We start from the raw sequence: 24,810 nt of genomic DNA on the forward strand, positions 1-24,810 counted from the left end.
CAACAAAAAAATGACAGGTTTATTGTTTTTAATGATGATACAGCCGCCTTGGGGAGATGAATAGTGATGAAAAGTGTTATTTTATAGGCAAAACAGGCCTGAAACAGCGTCAGTTTGACCTTGAGGCAGCACCAAGGCCAGTAATGCCTGTCTCTGAAGTGATCCAGGCTTTGATCTCAAATAGTACAGAGTCACACTCGGATGTGTCTCCAGTAGTCATAGCTCCTGCGTTCAAATGCTTCAAAGTTAAGAGTGTGAAAATGCTTAAGGGGCGATTCATCTGCTTCAGTTTTGGAATGTTAGCCTTGATTGTAGTTAGCATATAATAAGTATCTGTATCTATGCTCTGTGTCTATATAAGAATCTGCTCATTCTCTGGCCACACTCAGAATCTCAGGCCAGTTTTTAAATGTATGTGTAGCCACGTATCGCAAGCCTTTAATGACATCACCGTAAGCCTTTCATGACAACTGACATAAACCTTAATAGACACTTATAAAAGCTTGGAGAAGACTTTTATTTTTGACGGCTATATAAAGGTACTACATAACACATGCATGAGCATAGGATACCGTGTACATTATATGGACAAAAGTATTGGGACACCTGCTCATTCAGCGCTTCTTACTAAATCAAGGGTATCTAAAAAAGAGTCTGTCCTGCTTTTGTTGGAGTAACTGTCTCTACTCTCCAGGGCAGATAAATTTGATTATCTCTCTCTCTCTCTTTTTTTTATTTCTCTCTCTTTCAGATGTGAATTCGTTCCAGCAGACCTCCAAATGGATCGATGATGTCAGAACAGAGCGAGGGAGTGATGTCATCATTATGCTTGTGGGCAATAAAACAGATTTGGCTGATAAGAGGTTAGTCTCGCTCTCAGTTCCACACACTGCAGTCTTCTGGGGTACTCGCCGCCAGCAAGCCGATTAAGAGAGCACTTGGATGCAGCTCCATAATGCGTGGATCTAGGGCAGCGTTCATATGGCAGAACACACAGCCAGAGGAGAAGACTGTACTGCAGCAGTGAGAAAGCTATGCTTCTGTAGTGCTACTGGTCAACTGCTCAGCTAATTCTGTAGATCCTTAACCCCAGACTCCACTCATTTGGATATTTGGATATTGGGATCTCTCTGATATCCATAGAAAATGCTAGATTGGATATAGCAGATGGAAAAAAAAGAAAGTGAATCTAGCTAGAGGTAGCACACACTCATATTGTAAGCTGTGTATTTTGTCTTGTGGAGTACAGTTTAGGAGCATGATTGCCTACTTTTGCTCAGTATTGCTCAGTATTGGTATTGGTACGGGCCAAAACTCAAGGTTTCAGTATTGATTTTGGTATTGGAAATGAAAAAAATGGCATCTTGCTATCTCTAACTTTAACTCTTCAAAGCTTCTAGAATCAAATCTACTAACTATTCGAGTCTGTTAACTATTCATCTAAATATTATATCAGAAATCTATTTATCCTGCTTATATATATATATATATAAGCAGGATAAATAGATTTCTGATTTCAGAAGAAACAGTGAATGAGCAGGTGTCTCATTATTTTTGTCCATATAGTTTATTTTTCATTTGAATTTGGGTTCAGTTGGGATGTGTAAGGGGATTAATGTCAAAATACATTTCATGACCATCTCGTCCCTCTTTATATTTTCAAATTAATTTTGTTGTTTTTGCATTTCAAACAACTGATCAACTGAGCAATCTCATTTCTGTCAATTGTTTTGATGCCTTTCTATTAATTTAATCATCACACAATTTGACACAATTTGTTCCCAATTTTCTATTTACATTTCCCGCCCACACATTCTTAAAGGAGAAGCACCAACTACATTTTTTACCGGAAGAGTAGAGGGTGTAGAGGCCCCTTTTAATACCCTTGATTTCAGAAGAAACGGTGAATGTGCAGATGCCTGAAAATGGTGCCTTCTGTTATTGATGTACTGTAGACTCAGAAATATCTTACAGTTGTTACTGGGAAAAGTAATCAGATTCATGGTGTTTTTAAACTGCAGAATTATTAATGGCTATGCTCTTACAATGACGGATCTCATTGTCCCTCATAATTTGAACAAATCCTAAATAAGAAAGCACTGGTCAATGTCAAAATCTTTGTGAAAACATTGAACAGTATACCAACAATACTGTATCCTATAGAGCGCTACAGCCTGATCCATTCAGACTGGTTTATTAGCTTGACCGTACCGCATTGTAATACACTATCCACGACACAGTGATACAATATGACATCATTTGCTGTATTGCTACACACACTGAACACTCACAATCTAATGATGCTATTCAACTACTACTATTTACCTCTTATAGTTATTCATGTACATGGCAAGTGTAATGCCTGCCTAAATCCTAAATAAAGGTCTCCATTGTCTCAAACTGTACCAGGACCCTGTAGTCATAAAGAATCAGTCAATGGGAAAACTGCTGATGCTCTGGTGCTGGTATCGTAGCATGGGACAGAGTATGTTTTTTTCAAAAGCTGATGGAATATTAGGAGACAGCTGTGCTCTCATCAGCTGAAACACATCCCATTGCACAAGCAGACTGTAACTGCTGAGATCACTGCGGAGCTCAAAGGCAAAAATCAAGGCTAGTCGATCCCATGAACCCAACTGTCTGCCTTTCCAAATCAAGCAAGACCAAAACTTGTCAGCCTGTACGAGCAGCACTGCCTCCACTAAATTCAGAGCAGTCAGGGCTCAGGAGCTGGGGAAGGAAGACAATACATTCACTGGTCTATCTGTGGTCTCTCCCTTAAAATTCATACACTGTCGGCGGCAGATCTTTCAGTGGAACTAAATAAGTCTCTGCTTATCAGTGAAGGCTTTAGAGTAGATAGAAATAATTGTAAACCTTGATTGAATTCACCCACAAGAGCATTAGTGAAGGTGACTGATGCTGGATGTTTGTTCTGGATCATGAACACCACTCCAACTCATCCCAAAGGTGAGTATTTAATGGAGCTCAATTACTCTGGAGAATACAGCTTTGCTGCTCCACAGCCCAATGTTGGGGGGGGTTGTACCCCTTTAGTTGACACTCGGCACTGGGCGTGGTGACCTTAAGCTCATGTGTAGCTGTAGTCACTCTCCTGGCAAAGGCTGTCTAAGGAAATTATACAAGCTGTGTGTGCGCAAAGGAACATCTACATTAGCACTGGGTGGAGCTTAAGTAGATGAATTTTAAATAATAGATGATTTTAAACCTCTGGACATTTAATCTTCATCTGAACAATATTGAGAGATGGAGGTAATATAACTGAACTAATAAACTAAAGAACTTTCTTTCAAAGATCATTTGTATAATTTTTCTCGTAAGGAAAATGTTAGGTGCCAACATGGCCAGGTCAATCACAATTGCATCATGGAGAAAATCATTTTAACTGATTTAAATAATTATGATGTTTCAGGCGACGCTGCTATTCTATTGCATTTGCCATCTATTTCTCTTATCAATAAATGGCTAATTTTCCCTCATCAATAGAACTTATTTTGACATGCAATCTCACAAACACACACTCATCCACCCATACCTGATCATTATTGTAAATCCCTAACCGAAACGTGAGCAGAAACAGACCTGACTCATTTCCCTTGATCTTTCCTAATTTTTGGAAAGCTGGTAATGAATTCAGGCCCACAGCTCATTAAGTAGTGAGCAAGAGAAAGAGCCCAGTGCTAGAGGCATAAGCACATGGTTAAGAGTAGGGTACAAATGCTTCATAACAGAGATGAGACACACTGATTATAGCTGATAGCCATCAGGGTAGATCTCTCAAGACCTAGCCTTTTTACCTCTCTTAGTAATGCTCGTTTTAATACTCTGTTCCCTCTACTGCTCCAAAAGCCCCAAATGCAGTCCTAAAAGAGATGTCACAAAAACAATTGCATTTACATGCACACCTCTATAACCTACAACAGTTTAAGTCGGCCCCTTTCACACTGAACAAGTGGACACACCTGGACTGATGCTGAATTAGAGACGATCTAAGCGTCGGACGTATCATTGGGAGATGGTCACCAGTTCGATCTACAGTGATGCCACAGTAATTTGTGGCAGCACAATGCTGGTCAGCATGGGTGTCTGTTAGCTTATCTAACAGAAAAATGTAGTTGGTGCTTCTCCTTTAAGAATGTGTGGGCGGGAAATGTAAATAGAAAATTGGGAACAAATTGTGTCAAATTGTGTGATGATTAAATTAATAGAAAGGCATCAAAACAATTGACAGAAATGAGATTGCTCAGTTGATCAGTTGTATGAAATGCAAAAACAACAAAATTAATTTGAAAATATAAAGAGGGACGAGATGTTTCTTCTGAAATCAGAAATCTATTTATCCTGCTTATATATATATATATACATTGCTTATCTGCACCTACTCCAGAACGTTGTTTCTCAACCCTGGTCCTGGAGGCACCCTGCCTGCTTTCCCTGTTTTCCTTGCTCCCAACACACCTGATTCCACTAATCAGCTCATTATCAAGCCCATTCAGAATTGCAGGGGTTTGTTAAAGCAGAGAATCCATTAAAATCCTCAGGGCAGGGTGCCTCCAAGACCAGGCTTGAGAAACACTGCGCTAGAATGTCCTGTTCTCTTCCTAAGGAGAGTATACAAGCTCTGAACGTCTGTGTCAGCAGTGAGTGCACTTTTCAGTAGATCCACTAATTAGAAGGGGTGTCTGGAACCCCCTTTCGGACATGCTAGAAATGACTAAGTGATGGCACAGTACGTAGGAGATGCTAGAAGTGCTAGAAGAAGCATTAGTATGATGAGCCAGCCAGTTTGATGAAATAAGAGAAGTGTTCAGAAGAATCTTCAGTGAGCGGCATAGCCCTGCTAAGATTCCTTATGCTTTCATTACGCAGCCAGTGAAGAGAAAGCCATTTTATTGCTAAAAGCAAGCCTGAACCACCGGAACCTCTGACAGACGTAGACGAGGTGTGACGAATAAGTGTAACTTCGGGCCATTATAGCTGACAATAAGCTTGACGTTAAGCTCCGGCAGTCAGAGCAGACTTGTTTTCATAATGAATCGCTTCATCAGAACGGAGCGGCGAAGCAAGGCTAAGGACTCTGCGGTGTGCTTGAATATGAATGCGGCGCTGGGTCGGTTTCCACGACAACTGTGATGGAATGTGACAGGTGTAGGTGGCTGATGTAAGAGAGTAATAGGATGATAATGAAGCTGGTTAGCGCGCTGCTAATGTAGCGCAGCACCACTGGCCAGACAAGAGAGCCCACCATCTCTAGTCATCTGTCTGAGCCTTGATGTTTTCTAAGATTGAATTTTGGGCGTTGTGTATAGGTTGTGTGTGTGTGTGTGTGTATGTGTGTGCAGGAGTGGATTAATGTATGTGTATATAAGGCACTGGCGTGTTTCAGGAATGATTTGGAACACTGAGTAAAACGTCGGCCTGCCACTTTTTTCTCCTGGTGCTCGTGACAGGTGCTTGCTTGTTTTCTGCCTGTGTGCCTAAACCAATCACCATCACCCGCTCGGCCCCCTATAGCCCCAACAATTCACTGATTCACTGTCTAACTCGCACCTGAAACGTTCTGCTAGCCGTTAACTGAGCTGGTAATGGAACAGACGTGGACTTCTAATTTGTCTGCCAACTGGAAAATTTCATGCATTGGATTTACTTGTTTCAGATCACATCAGTAGAGTGAATTACATGAACATGTTTACTGCTAATAATGATCCTGAAAGATAGAGTCATGTAGATGTTATTTATTAACGTGTAAAACAAGTAACTGGTGCATCATGTTTTTAGTTCACTGATCTTCCAACTCTGTCTTCTTTCTAAAGCAAATTTTATTTAAATCCCAATAAAATTTTTTAGATTAGATTTAGATATTTATAATGACATAATATCTATATATTAACAATAATATATCATACATAAAATAAATTATAATTAAAATCAGATACATGTTTTCTACTCCCAGGTGGATTATCCATGCACTGCATGCACCACAAAAATGTCTACAGTCCAAGTATTTCTAATAACTTCAGTAAAATTTTAGAAAACTCAGAGTATAAGGGGTTAAATAATTTTGTGGTTTTGTACTTATCGTTTGTATCTATTTGTTTTGGTTTGTATAAAAAAAACTTGCAAAACTTAAATAAATTCAAAGTATACAAAATTTAAGTTTCTGGCAATTATTATAGAACAGTAAACGAAAATATATAAACATTAGCTGATTGACGGCATCTGGCATTTTCACTGAACTACTTCTTTAGCAAGAAATTATATTTATTGACAACAATTGTTGTGGAGTTTTATTTATCATTGTTAAAAATGCCATTCTGTCAATTTTTTTTTACTGTTGTGCTTTTTTTGTTATTTATAGTTTTCGTTTTCCATTAACTGTTAATGCTCTTTGACTTTTATTACAAATTACAGATTACTAATCGGTGACAACATGCAAAGCAATGCAAACTGGCTTAGTTGTTCCTAAATTATACCAATGGGATATAAAATCAGATATCACAGGTGGTTCTACAGAGTTTTAGGGTTAAGTAACAATTTACAAATTGAATACAATATATTGTCTTTATATAATATATTTTTATAAGTAGTTTGTTAGCCCTAAGTTAACACATTTGCCACTAGCTAAGATTTTAGCCACAACAAAATATAATGCAGTGCTATTTAATTAGAATAGACACAAAATACAATAAAACCATAATATAGTCTTGTTTTTTTTTTATTTATAGCTGCCTGTGTGAAGAAATGTTTATCATCACCATTATTATTCTTATTGTCATTATACCCCTGTACTTCTTTTTATCTCTCTCTTAGTCCTACTTGGATGTTATTTTTTCCATTACTGGCCTAGTGTACAATTGATCTCCTGGACAGGGAGGAAAAGTGCTGGTATCAGCACTTCCCTAAAAGGGATTGCTCAATAAATGGCGTGTTGCTTCGACCTTAGCCTGGCTCAGGCTGTTAGATAAGCCTCAGTCTTCAGGTCTGTAGATTAGACTGAGTTTAAGCAAGCTGGCTGTCTATGTGTACAGGTGAGCTCAGCTCAGACTGTTGCCATGGCACTGCTATCTCGTCTGGGGTGAGCGAGTTTTCAGGGCTCTCACTGCAGAGTCTACAGCTATGTCATGTGAAAGCTCTGTGCTTATGAGGATGGATGTGTCTACATATATCAGTGGTAAGCAATCTAACCTGCATTGCTGGGTATAGATACTTGCCACACCTGCGCATACACCAAACATTGTGGAGGACAGTTTGTTTTATTAGTTTCTAGCCACAATTTCTATGGACATAAATTTATGGACAGAAACACCTTATGTGTTGCTCCTGGTATGATGGCATTTCCAGGTTTATTGCAAATTAACTTCAGACATTTCACAACACATTAGTCCGGGTTATTTTAAACAGTCTGATTAACAAGCTTTCATTGTGAAAGTCTTATTATATAGTGTACTGGCTTAATTTGCGATCGTTCAGACTATTTGGCTTTTCAATTTGTGCATAATGCTGTTTGATAAAAGAAAATACATGAACTAGTTGAATAAAAATCACTCAATCAATAAATGAGGCTGATTTCTTCTTATAATCTGAGATAAAAGATCATACACAATCTAAAAACAGATTACAGTGTAAACATCATTTTAGCGTATTTAAAGAATTGAAAGTATCAAAACAATGTTAATATTTTTATTTACATATTTATTCATATGTCTGTGTCCTCAGGTATTGGGTAGATAAACAGTGTAATAGCAGCTTTTCTGTGTGGAGGAAGTTGGTTCTCTCGCAGGAACAGATGGTGTCGTTCTGTTCCAGATTCCCTGCTTGATGTCAGCTGAGATTACCTCCTCTTAACGGCCTTGAACCAGAGAGCTAGAGAGAGAGAGAGAGAGAGCTAGCATGGAGTTAACACCAAAGTGTTAATCCAAAGATTCAAACCCTGTGATTATACAACTGCTTTATCAGTGCTAGCACTGGACCAATAGGCTGAATTCTGCTGTATCACAGTGCTTAACAAATAACAGGCACTGAAGACTGGGACTTCCAACCCTGTGTAGTGGAATGAAGGCAGGCAGACAAAGTCAGGAGGGGCAAACATGAACTTGATCGCCCCGTGGACTAAAATGGCGCATGCTGCTTCTCGGAGCTGCAGTTTGAGATGGCGCACTATGAAATATTGATGATCGCTACATGGCGTGTGGACGCTTTCCTTCACCAGAGCAGACAGGAGGTCTAAGCAGACATTTTCTACCATCAGCACTTTTGCCTTTTCTGAACTTTTCATCCTTGAAGCCTTATTTCTCACTTCGTTGTTGGCCAGAATTTCAAAACACTTCGCTCATGGCCATCCTGAGATTTCAAAAGCTTTCACGTCAGAGCGAAAGAGACGGACTTGGGCCTGAGCGCTTGGAAGGCACAGAGCATCGAAGACTCGTTAACGGACAAGCACAAGTCGAGCTCCTAAAAAAGCCATGGGGCTTTATGTGTACTGAAAGAAGACAGTGCTTTCGTTTCGTCGCCTTGTTCATATTCTGCCCGCTGCAGTCACCTTCGGCTTCCCCCTGGGGTTTATGGGTTGGTGAACGAAAGACAAACAGCTTGAATCAGTGCTGACACAGAGGAGAGTCATTAACAGTCTAGGGCAGAAGGGTGAGGTGTGTTACGGAGCTGCTTTAGTCAGATGACTTTTGTGTTAAAACAAAAACGCACAGTAAATCTCATGCCAGGCATAATTTTTCACTGTGGTCATTTAGGGAAATTTACTATTGGAAAGCTAAGATAGGCCATTTATCTCCAAAGTTGGCGACGGGAATGACGCCACACGTAGGCCGCTCCAGTTTAACAGTTAGACTTCAGAGTTCAGAGACTTCAGAGAATAATTTTTTGTCCGGTGTCCAGTGTTTGGTAGCAACATTAGCCAAGCATCTCCTTTTGTAAACTAAGAAGCACAGTTGAGATACCAAATGTGTCTTTGCCCAACTATTCCTTTTGGGGTCAATGCTATTGTTACATACACTAAATGGACAAAAGTATTGGGACACCTGCTCATTCTTTATTTCTTCTGAAATCATAGGTATTAAAATAGAGTTTGTCCTGCTTTTGTTGGAGGTACTGTCTGTACTGTCCAGGGAAGGCTTTCTAATAGATTGTAGGGCATTGCTGTGAGGATGTGATTGTATTCAGCAACAAGAGTGTTAGTGAGGTCAGGAAGTTGGGGGATCACCACCCCACCTCAACCCTCAAAGTCCCCAAATCATCCCAAAAGTATTAGCCATCATTCCAGAGAACACAGTTCTGTGATTCTAAAGAACCACAATTCCAATACAGGACAGGACATCCCTACTTACCAATCCAAACAGCATTTTGAATTAGCTTTTGCACTTGCTTGGCAAAAAACATATACAGTGCATCCAACAATAAAGGAAGCCTTTATAGTGTACCTTTTTAGAAAGCACAGTAGCTCACAGAAAAGCTGCAATTCCACATGCTAATGTATCTCCAGAGAGATATTTCCTTTGATTGACTGGATGTTCTTTTCCTTCATGTGTTATGATATTATGTTCTTCCATATTGTTGCCATATGGTACTTTATCACAGGGGTGATGATTAATGTGCGAACACCAATTACACAGGGGTGTGTTTACAGATGCTCAGACGTTTGATCGAGTAGAGCAGAAGAATGAAGCAGTCAGTGTAGACAGTACTGCTGATGGATGTCACAACTGCTGACGCTGCATTTGCAGTGCGATCTGAGCACATGCTGTACCAAACTGATTGGAACTTGTTGCCATGGTAATAGGATGAATACCTCGGATCACTGACTGTGACTATGCACTGTCCCTGGAACTTATCACACAGACATTATGTTTCTGTAACAGAAGAAACATATCGTTAAAGTAGGGATGGCTCGGATGACTCCGTCAACCTATTCACAAGTACTGTCCTACTTGCGGGATTTGTTGTGGCTGCTCTCACCTGTGGGATACGGACGCTCAGCGTAGAATATTTAGTGTTGAAAGTGACACAGCAGTCAGCTTTAATTCTACTGATTCATCAACCTTTTAAAACTCTTCAGATCCTCCAGTGGTTCCTGGCTTTTTCCCCACTTTTAACGTAGGAACAGCTCAGCCAGTTTGCATTGGTTTGCAGGTAGTTACTACTTCCCACAACATACAGCGCATCACTAAAACAGCCAAATACATGGTGACACCTCCAATCTCTTTTATACTGCATAAATTAGCTTTGCACACCGCTGCCTGACTCATTAGTGTGCCCTGTGTTTTAGGGAACAAAATAACACTTCCTTAATAACCTTATTCTCTAAAAACAACACCAGAATATTCCACTTAGCTGCTCGTGCTTCTGGTAACTTGTCATCACATAATCTCAGTATAACATTTTTTTCCTGTCAAATGCCGCAATGTATAACACTGTAAACAAACATGGCTGTGCCCATGAGGCTAGCCTCTTATTCGCCAGTTTGTTTTTTTTTAAGATGTTTAAGAGTTTAAGATGTAGAAGAGTACATACACCTACACATATACATACAAAAATACAATTACATATACATATAAATTACATGTACAAAATACATATAAATTTGTTAGGCAAACAAATGTCATACAGGTGGCAACAGTCCAAGACAGAAATAGTAGAAGAAAGTCACTTTAAATGTGCCTAATTGGTATCTGACAGATCCTGGATCTCCGTTTTCTACTTTATAAGAAAAGTATATAGGTAAAGCAAATAGCATTAATAGCAAAGAGTAAAGAGTAAAACCAAAGGTGCCTGAGGTGGGAGACGTGGACAGTTGCACATTTCTTTCTTTAACAAAAACACAAACTTGCAGATAACAAAATAACTGCAAACAATGAAGCTTGTATGCAGCAGAATGTTGTTGGAAAGACCCCAAAAGGTACTTCTATTTATAAATATGTTACTGAAGAGGCAGAATCTATAGATGACCAAGCAGGTTAGGGGGCTACGTCATCTAAATGCAACCAATATGCAAATGGTTGGAAATTAGTTTTTTCGCCAGAAGGAACTTCAGCTTTGGTTAAATTTCTTTGTTGTTTATGTCTTTAAAATTCTACTTTTATACATTTTACATCAATCATGCAGACAGCTGAAAGGGTGTAACGATCACATCCTAGACCTGAACATATTAAAATAACTCACTAGACAAGCCAATACAAATCGCCAGAGCTTTTGTGCACTGTCCATGGTACTTAATTGAAATGTGTTGTTCCTGTATGCGCGTACTAAAACTAAAAACACATTATTTTCTTACATCTTGCTCAAAAGACTTCATATGAATGCTCTGAGAGGTTTACTACAGTGGTGGTGTGTTTCTGGATGGCAAAATGCATTGTTGTTGGAACAGCTCATATAAGTAATAAGTGAATGGGCTTGTCTACTGTCCATGGTACTACAGAAACCTTTTCATTTACACACAGGCCTGTTCCCAGTGCAAAAACACATTTACCGGCAGTTTAAAAACCTGTCGTTCATTTATTGATTTATTTCACTCGAAGACACTTCTATTCCCATCCAAAACATATTTGAACTGTTTTACATTCTGGGTGAATAGGTAACCTGTATTAACACCTTTTATCATGCCTAACAAATGGGATTTTGCTGCAGAGAGATCTGATATCGGTACCTTTCGTATAGTATACATTTTAGGACATCCTCAGACTGCAGTGCCATGTTTCAGACATCAATCAGAGAGGAAACCAAGACAGTTTCTATTTCTGGCAATTTCTGTGCCACCTTAAATTGCCACCTGCCACCAATTAAAGTGGAATTAAAACAGTTATAATAAGCTAACCTGAGTGGACTGTAAAGTTTGCGGGACATTCTCAATTTCATTCTTCAATACTAGAAAATGTTTTAACTGATACAAAACAGGACTTCGTCCAAATTCTCCTCAGTTCAATTCAGTTCAGTTCAGATGACTTTACTGACATGATCTGTAATGAACTAGTAATGAACTAAGTAATAAAAGGCTTAATATTAATGCTGACTATACTTATAAAGAAAAGAGAGAGCGTCAGAGATAGAGGCAAACAGAGATGGAGAGAGAGAAAGAGAGAGAGAGAGAAAGATGGAAAGGTAGACTGAGAGAGATTAAGAGGGAGACAAAGACAGTGACAGAGGTAGAGAGAGACAGACAGACAGATAGAGATAGAAAGAGACAGAGAAAGCAAGAGCGATAGAGAGGGAAAGAGAAAGTGAGACAGAAAAAAAGATGGCAGAGAGAGAGAGAGAGAAATAGAGGCAGAGGTTAAGAGATGGAGACAGAAAGACGGTGACGGGAAACGAGACAGACAGATGGAGATAGGGTCAGAGAGAGAGAGAAAGTGAGAGATACAGAAAGAAAGACATTAAGAGAGAGGAAGAGGCGTTTTCTCTGATGATGTGAGATATCTGTAGCTGCTAAATTTAGTTTGGCTTCAGCACTATGTGGTGTGTGAGAGAGAGAGAGAGAGAGAGAGAGAGAGCGAGAGCGAGAGAGAGAGAGAGAGAGAGCGCTGAGTAAAGTGGTGTAAGTGTTTTTGCTCTGTTTTTTTTCCTGTGTGGAGGAAAACAAAGGAGGCTGCCTGGTTTCGTCATGCCTGTCCCAGCAGGCCTCCCTCCCTCCCTCTCTCTCTCTTTCACGCACACATGCACACAGTCAGACGCGTACAGAGTCTCTCTCCCTCTCCCTCTCCATGTCTCTCTCTCTCTCCTGCACACACAGACACACACTCTGCCCTCAGACATGGCTTAATGCACAAGTGTGTCATACAAATGTGGTGTAATTAATGGGACGGGCTTTTGTTCAATTAATCAGTTTCAGCATCAGTTAATTACCGGCGGTTGGCTGAAGTGAGGCTGCAGACAGTGAGCGATGAGGCTGTCTTAGTGTCTCTGCTAGCTGGCCACGCTTTACCTGCAGCATGTGAACTGTCTGAGGAACTTAAGGACGTTTCCATCATCTCTATTAACTCCCGTTATGATGACACTGGATAGCTGTGATCGTTAGTCAGTGCGCTGATATTAGTGTAAGTGATTGACTGTCTATACATGGGTTTATTGATATGTGGCGTATGTATTGTTCTTGTTTTCAAGTGCATTAAAAGGCCTTAAAGGGCCCAAATTATGGAAAACCACATTGTCTTTCCATTTTTTAAAAAATGGAATGTTAGCTCCATACAGTCTATTGGGATCAGCTGTGGTTCAGTCCCCTGTGAATGCAGGGGGAACACTTTGTTTTTAGTGGTCCTTTGGAGATGATTAATAAACTTCTTTACAAAGTATCAGTAACACATCAACAACATATCAATACAGTATCAGTACAGAAGCATCTGAATACAGTGAGGTAAATATATTATATCTTATATATTGAATATGCTCTATTGAAGCATTATTGACATTAAGTACATTTACTGTTGATATGTTACATCAAGTAGACTTAATATGTTACTTTTATTAGCTAGCCTAACTAACTAGCCCTGGCCCTAATCCTAACCTTAAACCTAACCAAAACCTAACCATAACCATCATCCTGGTCCTGGTTCTAATCTTAATCTCAACCCAAAACCAACCCCTAAACATCATCTTGGCCCTAATCCTAACTTTAACCTCAACCCAAAACATTATTCCTCAGCCCAAAACCTTCACCCTAATTGTAGCCTAATCCAATTCCAGCAGGAATTGTAAAAAGCAGCAGGTCTGTAATAGCATCCTGAGGATGTTGAGATACCTGTTAGATGTTTAGTGATTTCCAAGGGCAACATTTACAGATCTGAACTTGGACATTCTAAATAAAGTGAAGAACAGCTGAATTCTGGAGAAGTGTTCAGTAAAAGTCTCTTGATCTACTGGATGTTTTGATGCTGCTACATCAGTGCAATGGTGTTGATGTGTTACTGAGAGTCTGATGAATGTTTATTTCATCCCAAAAGGACCACTCCAAATAAGGCGTCACTCAGCAGGAAGTGAGGAGTAAAGAAACAGTGCTTTCTCCTCCCTCAGCATTCATGGCTGAGGTACCTTTTGGGCAATGCATGCACCCCAGCTGCTGAGGTGGCTTCCCACTGCTCTGAGTGTGTGTTCTCACTGCCCTATTCACTACTGTGAGTATGTGTTCACGATTAGGGATTGGTTAAAAGCAGAGGTTGAATTTCATTGTGCTGCTGTTCACTGGCCATAAAGGGAGCCCACCTTTAATTCATAGTGGTTTTGATGTCACAACTATGAACAAATTTGCACATGGCTGCTTTAAGTAGTTGTTCAAGCATTGACACTGAAGTCATAGGGCGTGGTGTACAGGTACAGGGTGAAAAATGGAAGAACGGGCGAGGGAAACAATTAAATGTTGTTCTGAAAAGAATGGTTTTGCTGAAAATTTTGACCTGAGCTTCACACGATTTATGTTTTTTAGGTGTAGTTGGTGATGAAGTACGCGGTCTATTTTTGCTTTCACAGGCAGATCACAATTGAGGAAGGAGAGCAGAGGGCTAAAGAGCTGAGCGTGATGTTCATCGAGACCAGCGCCAAAACGGGCTACAACGTCAAACAGGTGAGTTCCTTCTAAATGTACATAGACCATGAAGTACTGGCTTTGGGATAACACTGAATCCTTTTAGTATAAATTGCCATACATTTGTCGTAGGCAAATATTTTTTTAACTCTTTGCTAAGGGCATAATTAATGTACAGTATACAAAAAATGTAGTGCACAAATTTCAGTTTCTGGAATTAAAATTAACAAACATTTGGTCAATGTTCCTTTGACTAGCCATCAGTGGCAGATTTCTGATTGGATATTTGACCACTTTTCTTTTTGTTGGTTCCTTGTCATGGACCTGACCACATATTTTCAATAGGGTTTAGGTCAGGACTTTTGGAAGACCTTTCAAAAGTTTAATGCTAGCCTGCTTTCACCATTCCACCACCATTAGTGTGTGTTGGGGGTCATTGTCCTGTTGGAACACCCAATTGTGTCCAAGTTTCATCTAGCTGATGCTTTAAGGGTATGCTGAAATTCTAAGGTAGTCCACCATTTTCCTTATTCCATACATTTTGTGCAATGTACCTGTTCCACTGGTTACAAAATAGCCCTGCTGTGACCACTAACAGTACAGTGTTCTTGGGGCTGAATGTCGACAGTCTCTCAGTACATGGCCGTGTAAAGCTCAGCGGTGTTTTTGTAGCTTCCAGTTCATGGCAGGCCTGTAACTTCTTGGAATTCTTGAGTTTTTTTTGACATTCTGAACCAAATTCCTCTAATTTGAGGGAGACAGTTTGGACCTAATTACCAGAATTGTTTAGAAATGGCTCCAAGAGACCTTCCTGACTTGTGTAAATCTACATCATCAATCTACCATCTTTCTGCGGTCTGCAGTGACTTCATTGGATCTTCCTATTGTACTGTGTTTTGGTTTATTGAGTGCTATTAAATAAACCTTTTTTTATGTAGGCACAGAGAAGCAATCAGCTGTAGTCAGTCATGATTACTAACAGGAAATTAAAAGGGCATTTAAGTGATCTACAGACCTGCCTGTTTGTGGTTTAGTTGTAAATTGTGGTTCGGTTGTATCTGAATATACCCCTTTATCTTTAATTAGGAGTAGAAACAGGGTTAGGGTTAGGATTAGGTTTAGGCTTAAAATGTAATCCCTCCACTCAGCCGACAGGAAAATGTGTGTAAGAACAGTGTACATTCATTCGGTTTTGCCGTCTGAGGTGTAGTCAAAGCAGTGAGTCAGGATGACTAAGCGCAGGGGCGGAAGAGACGCAGCACTGACGTGGAGAAAAGCTCTCTCTCTCTCTCTCTCTCTCTCGCTCTCTGTGGCTCCTCTGCTGTTTACTGAGTGGGCTGAAGAGTGCGTATTAGTCCCAGATTTAGCTGCATCACACACTGTGTCTGCATGAAACACTCCCTTTCAAAATCCTGGTGCAAGTCTGTCTTTGTACTGATCCTGTGGCCTTTCTGTGGTTGCTAAAATGTTCTACTTTTAAACATCCTTAATTATTTCCTTTTAGTTCTTAAGTGTTTTTACACTATTTCTGGAGTTTTAAAGAGCAATAAGGTCAAAAGACATCAGTTTGTTACATATTTTCCCACATACTCAGAAAAAGACTTATTGTGATGTTATTTACTATGGTAGCGGTAAAAATAATCATGTAAATGTGTAGGTTCTGAATGCTGACATCTCCACTTCCCACTGGTTGTTGTGTTAAGGTACAAAGCAGAAAGGTCTGTAATTGGCTCTGTTCCACCCTTCCCACTCCTCACTAAGCCCTGCCTCCACACGCTTGCTATCAAATGTTCTGAGAGGATATGAGACTTGCTGATACTGAGTATTGAGGGTGGACATGCTGTTTACTTTTAGCTTGCATGTAGAAAATTCTACATTAGACCAAATACTCATTTTAAATATTAGATAATTGTGTTTTTATATAATAAATACAATTATGGTAACAATTTTGGATGAAACCAATTTACTTGGATGGACCATTATAGCTTCACCGTAGATGCTCACCTGACATTTAGCTAACATTTAACTGAATATCTGTTAAATGCAACCCTTACCCTAACCCTTACCCTTTAACCTTTTAGGGTTGGTCTAGAGTTAGATTTAGGGTTTAGGTTAAGGTTAGGGTAAGCTTAAGTGTAGGGTTACATTCAGTAGACAATCATTTACATTCAGCTTACAGTTCGGTTTTAATACATATTCAGTTGAATGTCAGGTGAGTATCCACAGGGCATCTAGAATGGACCATTCAACATAGTATGGAAAATAATCCCAGATTTCCACAGTATTCTTTTTATGACCTAAGCCTTTATTCAGATTACAGGAACTGATTATATTTGTTCTGGCACACTGTGCTGCCAGAATCATATCAGTATCCGCAGATACCTGCTTTGAAAAATATCAGTATCAGACAGATACAAGTTTGTATTTGGCAATATTTCAAACCTATATTTGATGATGTATTTATGTCATCCACATGAGCAGAATGTTTATTATGCAACAATGTATTTAATGCATTGTGCTGCATTTGTAACCCTCTACAAATGTTACAATTGTTTAAAATGCAAATGCAGTTAAATCTAGTCACAGTTCCTACATGGTATGAATGTTTATGTGATGACATCAGCAGATATGTAAATGAACAATGTTAGATATCAGGATATAAAATCAGTGTATTATTTCAGTTAAAAAAATGATAATTGATGATGAATCTGATGACCAGGACAAACACAAACGGTGCTTTTTGTAGATTTTTACTGAGATCTAATATAGGAAAAATCCCTAGAGCTTCCAGAACTTTTATATATATATATTATTTTTTTTACTTCCTTCCTTCACTTGATCAACAACTAGCAGTGAAATGCTTTGACAGCTGTTGGGTCAAAAAGAAAATCAAGATAAAAAGACAGGATGGCTAAAAATATAAATGATAAACATCAAGAAATATCAACAATCTAAAATATCACAATATAAAATTGAATATGTAGAGATACTGAATATATATATATTATTTTTTTGAGTACATTAATATTGAATATAGTAAACTAAACTACTGTTTTTTGATATAAGCATGAAATGGAAAGTTTTGAAGATAAATATGAATGACACTGGCTCTAAATTTATAACCCAAACATGAGCAGTCATGCTACAAAATCAAGAATTAGACATAGATCGATGTTGGGCCTACTTCAGCTCAAGCAGACACACTGTTTTCATCGATTGAGCACTTGCTTTATTCAGTAGTTCAGCAGTAAGCGCATAAAGAGCAGTGGCTAAGATCCAAACACAACCGACACGCACGCCTGACACCAGCTACTCCACTGCAGATACTACTCGGTGCTGACTAAACTCCTGTACTATTGACTCCTTGACACTGGCCTTTATAGGGCGTATGAATGCGAGCTTTATCACTCAGGCTGATATTCTTTCGTTAGCTGTGCATAGTGTCCTGCTCTGCATAGCCCAGTGTGTTTTTTATTGGGCCTTTATCAGTGCAGGTTGCCACTGGACTACAGTGCATGTTTGTTGACTGGGTTTTCACAGTATGCACAGTGTAGCATCGGCTTCATGAGTGGGACAAGATTGCAATCAATAGTGAAATGTACTTATTTAGCTGCGGTCTGTAACACCTGCAAAATCAGCTAAACGGATTACAGCTCAGAGGTAATTGCAGAGCGTTAGCCCCAGTATTGATTCCATCAGTGCAATATGCTCCTGGCTGAATGTGATTTTAAAATTGTGTGTAAAAAGTGCTGCAATATCACTGATATGCTTGAGTCTACCTGTCCTTATTGAACGGAGAAAGGATTATGTTTCAATATATATACACTTACATACTCTCTTTCTCGCTCTCTTTCACTTTCGCTTTTATGTATAAATTGGTCTGGGGAGGGGCCAAGCCACACAGCAGCAAGCAGTTGCCAACACTGGAGCCATGGGGGTCAGGGGAGGTCCTTGTCCTCCACCAAGGACACTTGCTCATTAGGCCATTGACATAGCAACAGCACAGGTCTAGACCCATGAAGATCCACAGCTCCCACTGTATTGCCTTATGTTCAGACACCACTTACATCAACCCAGTTCCAGGGTTGGTAAGTGAGTGTGTGTATATGGTCGTTGTCGCACAAAAACCTTGTATCTCCAAAATGGCAACTTTACATGTTATTCCAAGCCATTTCCGAGCATTTCTATTGGCCCATTAATCATGATATTTTCACACAAAAGGAAGAACAGCTGCCAGATTCAAATTATGTCAAAATGACAAAAAAAATGAAGGTACAAAGTGTTTACACTATACTAATACTGGGCAGAGCCTCCATTTGCTCTCAAAACAGCCCTCAATTCTAAGTAGCATAAATTCCATCCAAGCATTACTTTGAGATTTTTCTTCAGGTTGTTAGAATGATGCTTGTGGACCACCGTTCACAGACATTTACAGATTCTCACATATTCAATTCTGGACTTTGACTTCAACCATCGTAGAGAACGATGGGCCTAATTCACCAATATCTTCCTAAGAATTTTCTTTAATTTGTTCCTGAGGAAAGGCATGGTTTAAACTGCAGAATTGTCCCACTGTCTTGTAATATGAACAAATCTCAAATAAGAAAACATTGGTAAACATCAGAAACTTCATGAGAACTTGAGTGGGTTTTAAGTAGAAATTTCTTCCTAAGAACGGTTGGTGAATGAGCCCCTATTTATTTTTATTTTTTTGTTTAACTTCACCTGTAATGTAAATATAAATGTACCTGTGTTGCTTTAGTGTTTTTAGCAGACGGAAGCAGCTTAATCTTTGGTATTTCTCTGTGTTTTGCCCAATCCAGCCATTATTAAATTTTAACTGAGGATAAATATTCCTACAACGTTTATGCAGCCACCCCCATACTTCACTTCTGGAAAGATATATAAGGTATTGAGGAATGGACAGTGTAAGATCTGCGCCACACATTGCGTTTTCCATCAGATTCACAGTATGACTACTGGTGCTTGAACTAAGCAGATCTAATCCAGAAATTTAATTGGTTTCTAATTCACAGGTAGGGAGGCCAGTTGTATATACAGTAAATGTTGTATATGTAACAATATGTGACTTCTAGTTAGCATCTTCTGTAGTTTTAACTTACTTAAAATAAAGGGCTCAATAATTAATGTTATTTTCTTGTTTTGCAATTCAAGGCAGTGAAAGATATCACATTGTTTAGTAAAGTAGTGTTGAATTTGACCTAGTATTTTACAGGTACACCTTTTATGTGTGTTATTCTTTAACATGTTCAATTTAATAGCTATATATGTGGACAGAATTGTTTGTTCCCCTTCCATTACAGAAATAAGAACCCACGGTGGTCACCAAAATAACTTGAATCTGACAAAAGGTATGTCTTGTAATTAGCATCACAGGTGTGTTTAATCTTGTAATCAGTCAGTCTGCCTATTTAAACGGTGAAAGGTAGTCACTGTCCTGTTTGGTAGAAGTGTGTAAACCACACTGAACATTGACCACAGAAAGCTAAGGAGATACCTTAAAAAAAAAAATTGGCGAACATATTAAAGGTAAGGGCTAAGAGTACCATCATTTTTGTCCAGGCCAGTTTTATTTCAAATTCAAATGCAATGTCTGATTTTAATTAATTGATTTTTAGTCAGTTTTTATTTATTATTACTTTTGTCAGTTTTACCGACCATTGTGGGTTTTTCGGCAGTGATTTCTATTCAACATCTGCTGTTCTTCATGTAATTAAACTAGTCTAATTACACTGTTAGTAATGAAACCTGCAGCTGATCAGTGTTTATTGAGCACTAACAGTATCCTCCATACGCTTAGAAAATGATCACGATACAATAAAATAGCATCATATTGCCCAGCTCTGTGCATTTGTACTCAGAATGTATTGTTTTTTTTCAAGTCACTCCCGAAGCTTGTTCATGTATGTCTGTGTTTGGTACCTAATTGGTATGGATCACATTCCGGCCTTTGTTCCATCCACATTAAAACATGCTTTATGGTTCTCTTTGTCTTTCCCCATCAAAAGCAATCGCCTGGAGGTAGCTAACAAAATAGCCTTTTTTTGCCTCTCTCTGCCTAATGGTCCACTGTCCAGTGCTCTCCTGGCTAGTCCAGTATGATTGATGATGCAAAGTAAGGAGACTGGAGTGGATGCATGCGCTAACTGGCCTTTTTGCTGGGATTTGGACAGAGCGAGATTGATTATTCTATATTCTCCTGCAGTTTCTCAGGGCGGTTGAGTGGAGAAGCTCTATTAGCGGAGGTTCAGGTACGGGAGCACTGTTTCAGGGAGTGCGTCCTGTCAGGAGATTTTCTATCACACTGCTATTCGCATCTCAAAGAGCAACAAGTTAAAAGCTGCTGTAAGTGCCTTTTGCTGTCTCTTTCTCATCTGATACATGGACGACTGAAAGCTGGTTTAGGTCTGAATCAGATAGAAAGGCTTTGCATGGGAATTGGTTTCTATTTATATCCTTAAGAAGGCACACCTGCATCGGAGCGGAAGAGAAAACCTCAGCTATTTTTTTCCCTCTCTCACTTCCTTCAGTGCAGAGTGTCTTGGCCTAGAAGTGTTGAGTTATCATAGTTCTGCTACACTATCTAAATGTAATTACACTGCAGCAGGATTAATGACATTGTTATGTAATTAGTTACATTTACATTTGATTTACATTCTGTATTGACAGCTTCAGTGAGTTTTAGAGGTATGTTACCAAGTTCAAGAGGTATATATACTGTAACGGATTTAATAAAAAAATTCATTCAAAGCTTCTCAGACCTTGGTCAGGTTGGTCTGTCAGCTGTTGGTCAGCTTATACACATGATAAACACATGAGAGACTCACTCTCATGTTATGTATACATAAGGTGCTTTGGGGAACTTTCAAGTAACCCTTTTCTTCTGAAAACCTTTTCCTGAAGGTTCCTCAAAGAACCTTAAGAGGTTCCTCCACAGTTTCATATAAAAGAAACTCCAAATGTTCCTCAGGGAACTTATACCTTTAACAGTGAAGGCTCTGCTTTTGTTCTTGTGTGTGTGCGTGTGTGTGTGTGTGTAGTAAAACACTGATTAGATGTATTAATATTTAGATTTTAATATATCGTGTGTAGCCCTGTCTTGCCCTGTTTACGCTTGTCATGTGCTCCTGATCCATGTGCTCTGTTTGTTTACACCTTTATTTCCTCCATTCCTACCTGTTCAGTAGTGTGTTTCTTGTGCAACCCCGCCCTCTACAATGTCCGCACGTGTTCCCTGTTCTTTCTAGATGTATATCTGTTTCCTTTTCATTCTTTTGTTGTGGTGGTTTGTTTGAGCTCTTGTGTTTTTGGGCATTGTTCACCTGTAGTTTCTTTAGTTTCTGTAGTTACTGTTTGTTTAGCATGTTTCCAGTTGTTCTTTCAGTCTTTGCCTAGCTTATCTGTTGCTCCTGGACCTGGTATTTGTTTTTGTCTTTCTCTGTTTATTTTCTTTATGGATTCCAATAAAACCCAATTGCACTTGCTTCCAATATCTTGACTGTCCTGTGACACCTGCGCTGTAAATGAAAATAGTCAAAATTATTACAGAGTTTTAGAGTATGTACCTGTGTGTGTGGCTGTGTTGTGGCTGAGTGATCTGTTGGAGCTCAAAGGTGAAGAGAGGACTCCAGCCCAGATGATGATAAAAGCAAAAAAGAGGCCTTTAGTAACAGACTGTGTGTGCCTCACTGTTCTCTGTTTTCTCTCTTTCTCTTTTTTCCAGCTGTTTCGACGTGTGGCCGCTGCCCTTCCTGGAATGGAGAGCATGCAGGAGACGAGCAAAGAGGGCAGTATCCTTTTAATCATGAGAGTGTACGAACCTTGTGCATGTTACTCAACACTGCAGAATCAACCTAATGAACCCTCCAGTGTTTTTCAACCTGGTCTCAATCAGCCGCATCTGTAGCCTTGGCTCCTTTACCAAGGACTGTAATTTCAGCACAAAATGATAGGCTCCTGCCTGTTGGCTACTGTTACGAGTGTGTTTCAAGTCCAAGGTTTTCTGTTGGTTTCCTGAGCACAAGGAAACACTGTAAAATGTACTGATTGTGGTTATCAGCTGTCTGATACCGGTGCAGCATATTGAGATTAGATTGAATAACAAGGAGAAAGAGTATTTATTTAAGCAAAAATAAGTTCTACATTCATGCCAAACAGAAGATAACCTGGCATTAGTTTCCTTTTATGATAACGTCTTCTGCTAGCACAGAACTGAATCTCCAGGGCACTCTAAGTCTACCAAAAAGCACTTCCTTCAGATATGTTTCCATGTATGTATACATTCAGTTTGTTCACGATGTAACACTAAGCTGCTGAGGTGAAATCTGCTGTTTATAAGCCGTAAATGTTCAGATCTCCTCCACCTGTTTACTGTTCAGTGCTGTAAAGATCCCTGTGTTCCACTCTGAACTTTCAGATCCTGCAGCAGTGGAGTATCAGACAGGAACACTCCCACTCTTCCCCTTCTGTTCACTCTCTGAACTCTCATGCTAGTGTAGTGAAATACTCTCCCAGTCCTGTAGCTAGGAGGCTTGTGTTGATTCATTGTGTGCAAACTGTGGCAGTAGATGAAAACACCACAGCAGAGAGGTGTTATGCCCAAACACTGACAGAGGATCATAAATTGTAAAAGCAGGCCATGGCATCACATTAAGTGAGTCACTGAGTGACTCTGTCTTCAAATGTATTTTTGTTTACTGGTTTTCTCTGTGTGTGTGTGTGTGTGTGTGTGTGTGTTAGGATATTTTCATAACATGTACACAAAGTAAAATTCTATTTTTTACTTTTTAGCTTAAAGCTATTTTTTGGTGAATCCATTTAGAAATAGGCTTAGCTACATAATTAAAGAACAATTGAATACTATAAAACAAATAAAAAATAAATACAATTAAATATGCATATACAGACTCCCATTAGCCATAACATTAGTGACAGATGAAGTGAAAAATATTGATTATTTTCATCTGCAGTGGCATCTGTTGAGGGGTGGATATATTGGGCAACAAGTGAACCATCAGAATCTGAGCCACTTTGACAAGGGCCAGATTGTGGCTAATCATGGCTAGACAACTGCGTCAGAGAACATAGGGCATTAGGCTTTTCTGGTATGCAGTGGTGAGTACCTACCAAAAGTGGTCCAAGAAAGGACAACCAATGAACCAGCGGAAGGGTCATGGGCACCCAAGGCTCTTTGATGTGATCCATGGAGGCCCCACGTTCTCCAATCTTCTAATGTATTGGTGCCAGATACCACAGGATACAGCTGTGTATATATATATATATATATATATATATATATATATATATATATATATATATATATATATATATATATATATATATATACTCATTAAGTTAATATTGTGTATCAAACAAAAACAAGTAGTAATCTGACAAGTGATTTGAATGGTAGCATAGGAAGATACATATCATGCCTCATGCCTAAAATAAAACGTTATAGGAGAGCCTTATTAAATTACATTATTAAAGCAGCATTATGGAGCATAATCCTTTAAAATAACAGCTTCACTGACCTATAATAGGGAGAATGGCATGTCTATTGTTGCTACTACAGGCTCAGGATATCAGCTCTCAACTTGTCCAGAAATTGTGTCCTTTTGTGGTGGCTCAAAGTGTACCTCCCAGCTATAGGGGGAGCACAGGAGCAAGAAATGCCAATGTCCATAATTCTGCTTTAAGGTAATGTAGCATAATTCTTGGGAGCATTTTTTTTGGTACATTTGTAAAGATTTGTTCACGCAATGTAAAGCGTGAATACATCCATCACACTACAATGGCATGCAGTAATCTATGTAGAAGATAAAGGTGTAGCAAAAGGTACTGCTTCTCCGTATTGTATGACCCCACAGTGCATTAGTTTTACAGGAAGCACATGTAGGAAAACAGTGGAATACTGTTGAAAAACTGACTGGTAATTTTGCAGACAGTTTGTTTTAAATATATAGAGACAGGAGTCTATTTTAATATTTAAAAACTGGCTGTTAATTTACAGCAGCTTTTTGTTTTAAGCGCAGAGAGCTGTGGCTCAGCTCATATTCTCTGTTTCGGCCTCTGCCAGCATGTTTTTACTGAAGGCTTTTGTGAGCATGAGCAAAGAGATATTATCTACTGTAGCATCTGAAGTTCTCTCATTGAATTGATTTGTAATTTATGCGAAGAGAACCTGGCATGCTGATGGTTTGGATGTCCATTTCCTCATTATAGTGCAGCGTTGGCAGTAAATTCACCAT

The 24,810-nt window shown here is 39.2% G+C and overlaps 1 protein-coding gene across 1 annotated transcript in view; it reads left to right on the top strand.

The window, feature by feature from the left end:
* The window catches only part of rab6ba (RAB6B, member RAS oncogene family a), a 109,239-nt gene that overhangs the window by 76,186 nt on the left and 8,243 nt on the right, over positions 1–24,810 (top strand). Inside the window, exons 5-7 of the mRNA XM_072684107.1 lie at positions 752–863; positions 14,485–14,578; positions 22,284–22,350. Of these exons, the coding sequence (XP_072540208.1) occupies positions 752–863; positions 14,485–14,578; positions 22,284–22,350 (273 nt within the window). The remainder of the gene's footprint in view (positions 1–751; positions 864–14,484; positions 14,579–22,283; positions 22,351–24,810) is intronic.

The sequence above is a fragment of the Salminus brasiliensis genome, chromosome 7, assembly GCF_030463535.1.
Source record: "Salminus brasiliensis chromosome 7, fSalBra1.hap2, whole genome shotgun sequence".
Classification (NCBI taxonomy): Eukaryota; Metazoa; Chordata; class Actinopteri; order Characiformes; family Bryconidae; genus Salminus; species Salminus brasiliensis.